The following is a 13427-nucleotide window of genomic DNA, read 5'->3' on the forward strand; positions in this document are numbered from 1 at the left end:
AACACATGCATAGATGACACTGCGAAACATCCTCCTCCCAATCTGGTACTTTGCAACAAACATGGTCAATGGTGGGAATTGTAGTCCATCATCTAAGTTGGAGACCCCCACCCTGAAGCGTCTGTTCTGTTGTCCTAGCTGGTAAAGCTGTCACTTGTTTTCTGAGCAGAATAATTTTTGTCATCCCAAAAGAACTGACTGAAGTACTGGGTTAATTTCCGTTTTCCACATTTTGTAATATTTAGGAACAAATTTGCATGTGGCATTTTAGTCTGGAGAGGATGAGTCACCCGAGCTTTGAAAATGATGAGTTCATTTTAAAAGTAAGAACCCATTAAAATTAACACACTGGAAAAGTTGCAGACAGATTAGAGGGTTGGCTTTCAAAATTAATAGGTCCCAAACCACCACCTCCTCCTCCTCCTCCACTAGATTTTTACAAAGATTTCGAGATGCAAGTTTCCAAAGAACATGGTCTGTAAAATGCTGGCTTCCAGTTGAAAAATATATCCATCCCAGCGCCCAACGCTCTAGGCAAGTAGAAAATTGTGACCACGAGAAAGAAGATTACAGTAGTACAATTTGTAGGCCTTTAATCTTCTGCTGAATCCAACCTTATTTTCAAAAAGCCCAATTTCTACCATTACAGAACTTTCTGTGCCTGAATAACTCATGTAGATTGGGATGGCCTGCCCAAACTATATTCACAGAAGTAACGTTATGCTCCCTGACGCTGCTGTAGAGTTCACTATCGGAGTTTTGGATTTTTTTTAACAAACTGTTTAGGATTTGCTTATACCAGAGACCAATATTACTTAACTGAAAACCTCATGGCATTTTAAATAAAAGAAAATGCTGTTTTAATTCAGCGTTAGCTTGAAGGCATGAGGCCTTAGAAGTGCTCAAGATTTTAAGAGACCAGACTCTACAAGAGAGTATTGCAGGTTGAATGTAGACCACAAGCTGCTCCCTTGCATCTATTTTCAATTCTTAGGAACTTCAGTAATATTAATTGCTACTTTAGCAGGAAATTCTCTTCAGATACCACCCTCTTGCTTATAAAGAAATTGCCAAAACTTGCTTCCCTTGGCTGCCAGCTATTGCTCAATATCCTTCACATTGAGAGTAAATACGCCAGAGAGATCCATGTACTAAATGACATGTTCTGAAAGGCACACCATTAGCTTTGTCAGAAAGATTATCACCTACTTAGAAGCAGTGTTAGAAACTGAGATATTAAAGCTAGGAGCTGAACGGCACCTTAAACCTCGGTTATGGGTGCAACACCAGAATGTCTAGGCGCACTTTTTTATAACAAGAATACAAAGCTGAAAATGAATGAACTGCAGCTAAAATCTTATGTTCATTTTTCACATGGTCTAGTCCAGGGGTAGGCAACCTAAGGTCCGTGGGCCGGATGCGGCCCAATCGCCTTCTCAATCCGGCCCGCGGATGGTCCAAGAATCAGCGTGTTTTTACATGAGTAGAATGTGTCCTTTTATTTAAAATGCATCTCTGGGTTATTTGTGGGGCATAGGAATTCATTCATTCCCCCCCCCCATACAGTCTGGCCCACCACATGCTCTGAGGGACGGTGGACTGGCCCACGGCTGGAAAAGGTTGCTGACCCCTGGTCTAGCCCTTCCCCTGCCCACCCCCCTAATATTCTTAAGAGGGTCTCTTCTCCAGTCTTCAGAGAGTAGCTGGAAGTGGGGAGGCAGAAAAAGGCCCTCCTTTCCTTCCAATCTGCAGTTTTAATCTGAAATCTTAGGCGCAGTACTGTGTCCAGAGCTCAGAAACTGCTCACACTAATGAAATCCTAGAACAACAGGAGTTCAAACACTGCTTAGAATATGGTTACCAGATTTTTTTCAATGAATCCGGAGACACTTTTTTTTTTTTTTTTTTGAAGCTGAGTAGCAGCAGGGAGTCAGTAGTGGGGATGGTGAGGCAAAAAACCCTGGGCCCAAGCACACATGCATATTGTATAAAGGTGCAAAGCCCTTCTTTCACACCCTGTGAAGAATAAATGCACAGAGTTTTTAAAAAACTGGGCAACGGCATGCTGCCCACCTGTGACTCCTGAGCCTACCCCCTTTGTTTTGACGGATCGGGGGAGGCTCGGGAGTCATGGGCAGGCGGCCATTGCCCAGGAGGGGCCAGCCTGGTAGTGCAGTTGGCTCTGGCTGGCTTCAGGAGATGCTCGCTGCTGTGGCGCAGGAAAAATGGCAGGCGTCATGGCAGCGAGCAGTGCTACCAGGCTGGTTCCGGGCTGCTGAGGCTGCTGCTGCCACGTTTCCCGGAGACAGATTTGCAAATGTGGGAAAATTCCGGGGGTGGAATTTGTCCGGGGACAGATTTGCAGATCCAGAGACTGTCCCCGGGAACGTCTGGTAACCCTAGCTTAGAAGTCTCCTTTAATCTGGCACTTGCCATTAGCACTAAGTTGGGGCTGGTCACCATGTTGCTCAGGAGATATTAATGGACTACAACTCCCACCAGGTTCAGGTGGCATTGTCAATGGCGAGGGATGGTGCCAGTTGCAGTGCAACAACATCTAGCTGGTGCCACGCAGGCCACCCCTGCTCTTTCTCTGATAAACAGTGTAAGCCTTGGCATGCTTGTTTGCATGAAAGTCCCACAGCTTTCAATGGGCTTACAGCTTGGTTTAGCATTGCAGCTGGCTGTTTCTTTCAGCCTGCAAGCTACTTATGCCACATTTATATGAACATAAAGACACCTTGCTGAATCAGGCCAGTGGTCCACCTCATCCAGTAACCTGTTCTCACAGTAGCCAACCAGAGGCCTGTGGGAAACCAACAACCAAGATGTAAGAGAAAAAGGACTCTGCCTTGCCGTTTCCAGGAACTGGTATTCAGAAACATGGCTGCCTCCAGCTGAGAAGGCAGCACAATAGCCTCCATCGCGGCTAGTAGCCATGAATAGTCTCATTCTCCATGTTAACATCACCCCATATCCTAAAGTCTAGTTCTCTCATCAGGTGATAAATATGCGTCTAGACTGCGCCACTTAAGGAGGAGACTCAAGACCAAAGTAGATGTGGCAATAATTGCATGGGTGCAATTAACTTGCATGTTTTTTTGCTACACATGTAGCAGCCTCAGGGGATCCTCCGACAGATCCAGATCACAGAGGCTGGGAGAGAAGAGTTGTAACCCTTTTCCATAAAGTCCCTCTTTGCTTAAGAAGGGAGAAACCTCCCTTGGTGCCAATGCAGGCTTCCTCCCTGGTGTAAAGAGGAGCCATTGATTCATTGATTGATTGATTGATTTTATACACCGCCCTATACCCAGAGGTCTCAAGATAAACTCAAAATATAAAACCACAAAATACATAATCACAATAAAAACAGCAACCCAATAACCCCCCCCCCATTAGGGGCATGTTCTGTTGGGGCCACAGGAAATGGTAAGATTAAACTCTTATTTATTTTTTAAAAATTTAAATCCCACTTTTCCTCCCAAGGGCAGCTCCTTAGCACCATCCTCTGCACTCATGGTGCTGCACAGACTATTTACATTTTGTTTTAAACATGCACATTTCTAGCATTCATGCAATTAACATCACAGAGACTTCAGTCCAAATGTAAGATAGCATTCAGTTAAAGTGTGTTTCAACATATGAAACAGAGATGGATAACCTGAGCCCAATGGCCATGGTTGATAATCACTGTCGTCCCACCACATGTGGAATTCAGCAAATTCATCAATCCCTGGCCTAAAGTCCAAAGTACACCTGAAGTCCATTCGACCATATCAGGTCTGGTCTGTGCGTACAGCAGAATGAGATAGGTTTGTTTTTCGTACAGTGGTGCCTCGCAAGACGAAATTAATTCGTTCCGCAAGTCTCTTCGTCTTGCGAGTTTTTCGTCTTGCGATGCACGGTTTTCCATAGGAATGCATTGAAAATCAATTAATGCGTTCCTATGGAAACCGCCTTCCCCCGACCTCTTCTGGCGGGCGGCATTTTAAAATCGCCCGGGACAGCGGAGGACTTCTCCGCTGTCCGGGCGATTTAAAAGCCCCTGGGAAGGCAAGCAGGGGGGACAAAGACTTTTGCCCCCCGCCTGCCTTCAGAAGAGGTCCAGGACAGGCTTCGCGGACCTCTCTGCAAGCAGCGGGAGCGCTCCTTGTGGAGAGTTGCCAGCGCGCCCAGGCTTCGCGGCCCCGCCGCCCGGCTTCGGGACATCGTTCCGATGCCAGGCGGCGGGGGGAGGCTTTCTCGCCCCGCCGCCCGGCATCGGGACGATGCCCCGAAGCCGGGCGGCGGGGGGAGGCGTTCCTCCCCCGCCGCCCGGCATTGGGACGATGCCCCGAAGCCGGGTGGCGGGGGGAGGCTTTCCCGCCCCGAAGCCGGGCGGCAGGGGGAGGCGTTCCCGCCCCGCCGCTCGGCTTCGGGGGGAGACTTTCCCGCCTCGCCGCCCGGCATCGGGGCATCGTTCCGATGCCGGGCGGCGGGGGGAGACTTTCCCGCCCCGCCGCTTGGCTTCGGGACATCGTTCCGATGCCGGGCGGCGGGGGGAGGCGTTCCCGCCTCGCCGCCCGGCATCGGGGCATCCTTCCGAAGCCCGGCGGCGGGAGGAGGTGTCCCCGCCCCGCCGCCAGGCTTCGGAGGAGGTCCGAGGACAGCGGGGAAGACGAGCTGCGCTTCCCCACTGTCCCGGAGATTTCCCTATGGGCTGTCGTCTTGCGAAGCAAGCCCATAGGGAAATTCGTCTTGCGAAGCGCCTCCAAAACGGAAAACCCTTTCGTCTAGCGGGTTTTCCGTCTTGCGAGGCGTTCGTCTTGCGGGGCACCACTGTATGATGGAATTCTCCCCCATAGGAATTCTCAAACACAGAAAACTGGATGTCAAAGAGGGTGGTTTTAGCATCATTCTCTCTACACATCATTCTCTTTATGCGTAGAATTTCCTCCCCCCAAAGGTGGGTATTTGCACGGTGAGATGCTCATCTGCACTCTGAAGGGATACAACCAAGATGCAAGTTTACTGCCTCATCAGCTGCTTCCCAGAACTAGACCACTATTGCTTCAAGAAAAGTGGCGAGCTATTTTGAGTATTTTCTGAGACATTGGTACAGGCTGGAAAACAGATTGGATTCTTTGCCTTTGTCCTGGGCATCCTTCCCAAACTCTTATGCCCTGAAGAATTTGTGGCAAACCATCTGGCACAAAAATGCCAAAGTACTTTCAGTGAGAACCCTGTGTCATAGTCATTCATGTCAGATTGTGTAATATATGAACAGGGAACTGATATTATATTTTTTTTCAGAAAGAAATGTCTCTCCCCCCCCCTTGGTTTCTTTCTTTCTTTCTTTCTTTCTTTCTTTCTGTTCCTTCTCAAAATGCTCACATTTCATTGTTTAATATGGATTATCACTGCTATTGGTCAAATGTAGTTCACCCCATGGGAAGAGGGAGAAGATACAACCTCAAAAATTATAAGTGATGCCAGAAATAACATGAAGGGGGGTATAAATACAGCCAAGTTAATAAAGTATGTATTATTATATGATACGGCATCAAACACTCTCACTTCTGCCAGAAGGCTCACCTCTAGGCTGGAGTTACATGTCAGAGACTTATTATCCCCAACGTGTTTTAAGGACCAGCTCCTTCTATGTGTTCTGCTTAAGCATTATAGTGTTGCTTTGCTTTTCCCCCCCGAACAAAAAGTGTGACAGGTAAGTACATGGCTTTTCAGTTTTATTATGCAATGACTTCCCAGAAAAACCCACCAAGCTCTTTAAATTCAGGGATGGTCCTTTAAAAAAAACAAAACCCCACACCAAAAAAATTGGAATTTTTTCCAATGCCCTAAATAGCAATTAGGCTCTGATTGGTATTAGTCCACTAAACAAGTGTGTTGTGTTAATTTTTCATGCAACATAAATCCATCAAAAGGTTTTTTCCCCCATTAGCCAAAAGTAGTTGAACTGAAATATTTGATTAGGGAGGAAAAATCAATAAAGCACATACAATAAATCACAGAAGCTGCCTACTTGCGATTTTTCCTGGTTTCTCCCTCCTGTTGAAGCCCCTACTCAACATCCCAGACTCTTCCAGTGCCACCCAAGCTATACATACATAAATATATATATATATAGCCAGACACCTCCATAGATTATTACAGCTGGCCTTTAGTGCTGGCATGAAAATAGTCGCTCAGCTAGTAACTTTTGGCAAATCAGCACAACCACCAGGCAGAAAAGCTTCTGGAAGAGGAACAGATTGTGCTGTAATTTATCTGCGTGCAAGAATTTGTTTTCACATAGGTATGCATGGGAAGTAAACATTTGTGTAAACTCGACGTGTCTGTGGACTTACTTGCTGGTGTTCAGCACACATTTACTTTTATGTAAAGCCACAGATGTGGAGTACATAGACCACCATTCCACTGCACAACTCCAGTCAAGGCAAGGCCTAGAACTCCACCATAGGCAGCTGTTCAACAATGATTTTAATTCTTCCTAGACCTTGGGAACCAGTTGTAGTGATTACAGTTATTTCCAATGGAGGAGCGCAAAAGGATAATCAGAAAATGTAACACTCAACATATACAGTGGTGCCTCGCAAGACGAAATTAATTCGTTCCGCGAGTTGTTTCGTCTTGCGATTTTTTTCATCTTGCGGAGCGCGGATTCCCTGGGTATTAACGGTTGTAAGAAAAAGGAAACAAACTCGCAAGACGATTTCATCTTGCAAAGCAAGCCCATAGGGAAAATCGTCTTGCGAAGCAACTCAAAAAACGAAAAACCCTTTCGTCTTGCGCGTTTTTCGTCTTACGAGGCATTCGTCTTGCGAGGTACCACTGTAGTCTGGAGTTTAATGCATCCTACATGCTTCTAAAGACAGCATACTCTTTTATTAAAAGTTCATGTATAATTAAAAAATTAATAAATAATAATAATAATAATAATAATAATAATAATAATAATAATAAACTTTTATTTGTATCCCGCCCTCCCCGGCAGAGACCGGGCTCAGGGCGGCTAACATCAAATATAAACATTGATATAAAATCAAACAATAATTAAATCACCTCTTAAAAACAAATCAGGATAGAATTAAAATCTGAATTAGATGGCTTTCTGCAGGATTTGGGTTGGGAACAGTAAATGCTCATCAGGTCCACTGTGTACACTGATCTTATATGGGCCTGTGAGAATGCTGGGAGGCCTCTTTCGTACTAGTTCTTATACCAAAGGGGAAGGGGAGTCAGGCTGAGCCCTGACCAAAGGCCTCTAAAGGCACTCTAAAGGCAAGTAGCCTATAAAACTATAAATTGTTTTATTCCAGTCTTATGACCAAGCTAAGGAAAGACATAACAACCCCAGACCCCTTGAGCCCCACACGAATATTGATAATGAGTTTACCACGGGCAGGGACCATTTTAGACACATCTGATATGGGGGAACGGGGCAGTGGGGAAAATGGGGCGTTTTCACTGGAGTTTCAAATATATACAATTTCACTTAAACACGCAGTGCCGTGAAAGGTAACTCCTAGGTAAATTAGGAGTTGCCTGTACTTCATTATTAATATTTATTTAGTGCCAGCCTGGGTTCAAAATGAGCAGGGTCCCAGGCACATTTAGGCGCATTTTACACCTAAAGATTCTCCATTTCTGAGCACCTTCCGAAGTTTGGGTGCCATTTTTTTTTTGCGCCTGGCTGGCACTCAAGGATTACTGAAATGTATGTGATTTGAAGCCTCAAAGTACCGTATTGGCCCGAATATAAGCCGCACCCGAATATAAGCCACACCTTTAAAACTGGGGAGCGGGGGGAGAAAAAAAGAGAAAAAATACCCGGATTTAAGCTGCTCCATTCCTCGCTGCTCCTGGCTACACACTGGGCGGGGTGAGGGGAGCCGCGCTGCGTTGCCCCTTTGTTGCTTACTCCCTTCCCAGCCTTGGGGGAGAGGATGGGGGACTATGTGTGGGGCAGTCCTGTTTGCCCTGTGCTCCTGGCTGCATACTGTAATGTCGCGAATATAAGCTGCACTTTAACTTTTTAGTCAGGATGGGGGGGGGGGGGGGAGTGAGGCTTATATACAGTATATGTTAAGGATCGACAATATGTTTCACAATAAAGAGTTGAGGGTTTTGAAAACTGAAGCATGGTACCAATATTTCTATTGTAAATACCAAATTAAACATGTTATTTACAGTTTCTGCTAAAAATGTGATATTAACACCGTGTAACTTATTTGAATTGCGTATTAGTTTGTGCTGATCGAAATAATAAATAAAAAGTGTTGCCCCCCCCCAAACAGCAACTAGACATTCTGTTTTGGCGCCCACAATCCAGGTCCCAGAAACCATTTGGTTCCTATCCCAGTTTCTTACACTTGGACTTCCGGCAACAAGCTGGATTCTAAACCCAAAAGCAACTGATGAAGCTGTTTCTCAGGCAAAGAACCTGCGGCTCTCCCAATGTGTTTTGGATTCCAGTTCCAGTGCCAACCAGAATGGCTAAAAGTCAGGGAAGATGGGAGTTGATGGCTACGCTCTACCTCCACGACTGGAGGCAGTATGTCTCTGAATACCAGCTGCTGGGAGCCATAAGTGGGAAGACTGCTGTGGCTCATGTTCACTTGCAGACTTCCGACAGGGATGCTAGAATGGATGGGACATTGGCTTGATCTAGCAGCCGGTGGAGGACCACAGGTGCTTCGTTCCTGCCTTCTAGGATGAACAGTATCTTATTCCAACAGCATCTTTTTTCAAGGTTAGCTGCAAACCTTATTGCTAAACCAGAAGTGGAGAGGAAGGAGTACAGTGATTCCTCCGGTTGCAGACGGGATCCGTTCCGGAGCTCCAGTTGGATCCTGAAGTTTCCGCAAGTGGAGGGACCGCTTCTGCACATGTCGGCGGTAGAGTGCTTTTGCGCATGGCAAAACCCAGAAAAATACTTCCAGGTTTGCCTCGTACGTATCCCAAAGGATACGGAACCAGAGGTGAACGTAAGTAGAGGTACCACTGTACAGCTGTAGGGCAAGGTGCCATCCCACCGATTCATAATTTGCTTTTGCCACATGGACTATACCACAGGTCTGTTTGTTTTATGGGTGTTACACACACACCTGGCAGCCCACCTAGAAGCCCCCAAAGGCCAGCACCACAGAGATGAAGCGAATGGATATGGCTAGGTAAGAAACAGCGAAGGGAAGACCACTGCGGCGAAGGTTGTTTTTCGGGTGCGGGGAGGACAGATGAACAGGCGATTGAGGAAAGTCTTTGAAAACGAAGGAGTTTTTTGAGAACAATTTACTGCAAAGGCAAGCTGGCTTGATAAAAGAACGTGGCAATGATCCCACATGCAGCATGTACCTTTGTGTCAAAACTGAGCAAGCCGCCCACATTTCCACTGAAGGACTTGGTGAACCTAAATATTTCAAACTGCTGTGAAGTTTGCTGGTTTATTCAGGAACTGGATGACTCTGTGTAAGACTGAAGCAAGGGTGGGATGGGGGAGGTTAGGCTGTTCAACTCCATGGTCTAGTCAATACCTGACAGCTCTACTGACCCCAGCACAGGTGAGAATTTAAGTGTTCTTCAGTGACAAGTGCACTAGAGAAAACATTTAGATGCATTTCTCCAAGGCCAGAAGATGCCAGTGTTTATTTCTGACCTGAACTGAACTTGAAGCTGCGATCGTGGAACAAGTATAGACATTTTTCTAAGAATTAGCAGTTAAGTTTTGCAGCGCTCTCTTAAATGTGCCTACTGTGCTTTTAGCAGCGAAGTGCTCACAAACGCTGTGAAGTGCTACCACATTAAGGAGTGATTTTATGCAAAGCACATGGTGTAAGACTAGAGAGAGTGTGGAGCAGCCACCTTGACCTAATTTCCTTACTTTGGCTGACATAATTTACCATCCAAGTGATACTATACAATGAAGCTACGAGGAAAGGACAAAATTAGATTGAAGCAAGAGTAACAGCTACACTGGCCTAATGCATTTTGCAAAGTCCTTTCTGAGTGTTATGCCTTCACGGTATCTTCTGTTCCAAGGACATTTGGGCGGCGGGGGGGGGGGGGGAACAAAATTCTCACTTTCATAACACAATGAAGAACATAAATGCCACAAGAAGAATCACGGAATTGTAGAATTGAAAGGGACACCCCAAGGATCATCTAGTCCAACCCCCTGCAATGCAGGAAAAAGAGCAACCCCCTACCCCAAACCTAAACCAATTGTGTATCCCAATCCTACTTGCAGCTAGGTGTGTTGAAACCGGCTGAAATCAATGGGCTTAACTCTGCAAAGGCCTACAGTCTTGATTTCTAGTTCAGTGGTGTAAACATCATTGCTCACCTTCCAAGTTATGCAAAATATTTCCCTCAATCCTTCATAACATAACCGGAAGGAAAGGAATTGATTTTGCAACCTTTCCATTCTCCAAAAGCCCCAGGGCAAGGTATAAATACATTCACCTCCCCTGCAAAGGGAGTAGTAGCAAAGCCCAATCTCTCATATTGATTTAGCCTGGCAGCGTATGAACTAAAACCCCATCAATATCCATTAAAACACATCTTACAAATTCCATGCCAAAACAGATGCTCATTAAAGAATTGGGGAGAAAGCCCTTCTCTCAACCACACCATTGATTCACCCCAAACCCCGAGGCAGCAAAATATTTGTACAAGTATTTGTGCACGGTTATTAAAAGATATACAATCATTTTTATAATAATGGCAACTGATTTCAGTGACTATTCTTGCCTGTTACGTCCTACCTAATGCAACTTACTCGAGGAGAGAATTGTTCCAAAAAACTTGTTAAATATATGAGCATGACTCCAATCTTCAGACCACTGTTATGCAATAGTGTTAGGGAACATTTTCAAAATTAAAGTCAGCATTATAAAGACTGACAAAAAAAGAGGATTAAAAAAAACCAGTTTCAAGCTAATACATACACATGTATCACAAAATATCCACACACAAAAAGATAACCAGGTTTTTCAGGTTCCAGGTAGGCTACCCTTATTAGTACAAGAATATATAGGAATATAGGACAATAAAGCAAAATATGCTTGTGGAATTGAGACGCAAACGACTCTTAATGTCCTTAGCCGGGGAAGGATGTAAAAAAGGTTATTTAATTCTAAACCTAGACTACTGGAAGACAAGTAGAGTAACACTCTTCTTCACAAGGGGAAAAGGGATTACTAGAATTATTTCTTGGCAGGGCAGAACGATGGGTTGTTGTAGGAAGCTGTTAATTAGGGAAGAACAAACGGAGAAAGAGTTACCCTAAGCAGATTGCACACAGACATGTCTGGGAGGGCATGCCAAGAGTCAGCCCCCCCCCCCAGCCCCCAAGAAACCTTGTACAAGGGGGCAGAGACGCTGGAGGGGTTTGGAAAGAAAGAGCATTGCTTCGAGGGGGGGGGACAAGGATAAAAACAACGGAGCCTCTCTCACGCTTCCCAAAGCAGATGTGTTAGAAATGAGATAAAAATGAAACACACCGACAAGACCCACAATTGTAGCAGCATAATCTCTAAAGGGCTCGACAGAACCTGACAGGGAGATGCCTCAAAAGGGAAGCTGACCCGAACCGGAGAGCGCACACAATGCGCTCCCTTCTATGTCTTCCATGCTAGCCGAGCAACAAGGGAAAGGGGGTCAGAAAGTGGGGCAGGAGGAGGAGGAGGGGGGCTCTCCATACACACACAACCCAAAATTAAGGCTGAGGAGAAATGCAGTTTTTTTTAAAGTAACACAAAACTCTATTATGAGTGAGAGGAAGGAGTAGGAGCAAGGAGCCCGAGGCAAGGGGCGAGTCTCTAGGGCAGCAGAAAAAGGAGTTGGGGGTGGAGAGGTGGGGAAGGGCGGACAATGGGGCGGCGGCGGCGGAGGAGGACGGAGGAGCCCGAGCTCGCTCGGTCGCGCTCCCGGGCGCCGGCGCTGCCCGCCTGGCTTCTTCTCCGCGCCCGGCCCCGGCTCACCTGGTAGATGGCGGCCCAGCTGTCGGCCTGGTCGAGCCGGCGGAACTCCTTCTCGATCTCCATGGAGTGGGGGGCCCGGGCCCGGCCGGGCTCCTCCGCCTCTTCCTCCTCCGGCTCCTCCACGGCGTCTCCCGCTGCCCTGGGCTGCTCCAGCTCCGGCTGCTCCCCGGAGCGCCGCGGCGGCTCTTGCTGCCTGCTCTGCATGGGCAGCGCCTCCCCTTCCCTCCGCTTCTCCCCTTCCCTTCGCCAGCCCACGGGAAGCGACGCAAGCGGCCCGGCCCCCGAGCCTTCCGGGACGGCCCCCTCCTCGCCGCTCGCCGCCTCCCCAGGAGGCGAGGCCGAGGAAGGAGGGCGCCAGGCCGGCCTCCGAGCGAGGAGGGGAGAGGGCAGGGCGCGCAGGGCGGAGTCTGCCCGGGGTGGAGCGAAGAGCTCGGATGAGCTGGGCCGGCCAGGGCAAAGGGGCGGGGGAAAGAAGCCAAGAGAGCCTCTGAGCGCGTGCAGAGCTCGCTTCCTGGGATGGCCGGGGAGGGGGAAGTTGCGCAAGACGGAGGCGTCGGCTCGCCCGGGCATGTGGCGCTTGAGCTCTGCGGCGTTTCTCCTTATGGAAAAGGGTTGGGCCCCAGCGCAGGAGATTCCCGTGCTGATCCAGGCTCCTCTTTGCAAGAGAGAGAGAGAGAGAGAATTGCAAAGCCCCCCCCCCCACCGTCCGCTCCTTTAATTGTAAGAGGTGGGCGATTTTTGTTGCGTTTACTTTCGCAGGTTTCCTCCCGGGACCCCTTTACTGCCGACGCTCCCGGGCAGGAGCTGGCTGCTCCCGTTCTGGAAAAGCAGAGGATCTAGATCTTAGGGGGAAAAGGACAACATTTGTGGGTCTTGTGGCACCTTCGAGACTTCATAAGCAGCGGCGTAGCCAGTGTGGTGCCATCCAATATTCTGGACTACGGCTCCCATCAGCCCCATCCATAATGATCTGGCATTATGGGAGTTGTAGTCCCAACTCCTTTTTTTTTTTTTAAGAGTGCTCCACGTTGGGTACCCAGGTAGACGAGAGACGACTTCATCAGATGAACGCCATATTAAAACCTATTTCTTTTGTGGTTTTTAGTGGCATGGGCATGTTAATCTGTTGCAATAACAATTACGAAAGAGTTGTGAACCTTAAAGAATAACCAATTTAGTAAGGCATAAGCTTTCATGGGCTACATCCCAATTTGTTCCACGTTACAGGTGCATATACATATAACTGGGGGGAAGGGAATTGTAAATAGTCGGGTCACAAGGAGACAAAAGTGTAGAAAATACAAAATGTGATGATTACATTAACCTGGACCATTCACCCACGAAAACGTCTACTTTGCATCCATGCTCTGGGACTGTTGTATGTGACTCATTACTCTCTCTAGCCTGGTTCACAAACTTCTTATTATTTGAATTTGTCATTTGCTT

At 47.2% G+C, this 13427-nt stretch overlaps 1 protein-coding gene across 2 annotated transcripts in view; it reads right to left on the minus strand.

Annotated features, from left to right (window-relative positions):
* Nucleotides 1–12276, minus strand: part of PTPN1 (protein tyrosine phosphatase non-receptor type 1) — an 88235-nt gene extending 75959 nt beyond the window's left edge. The window contains exon 1 of one of the 2 annotated variants that reach the window (XM_081867735.1): nt 11982–12276. In XM_081867735.1, the coding sequence (XP_081723861.1) occupies nt 11982–12185 (204 nt within the window). In that variant the 5' untranslated portion in view covers nt 12186–12276. The remainder of the gene's footprint in view (nt 1–11981) is intronic. The other variant, XM_081867734.1, reaches the window with a different exon arrangement.
* Between the last annotated feature and the right edge of the window lie 1151 nt (nt 12277–13427).

This window comes from Podarcis erhardii (genome assembly GCF_964252035.2).
Source record: "Podarcis erhardii genome assembly, chromosome: 6".
Taxonomy (NCBI): Eukaryota; Metazoa; Chordata; class Lepidosauria; order Squamata; family Lacertidae; genus Podarcis; species Podarcis erhardii.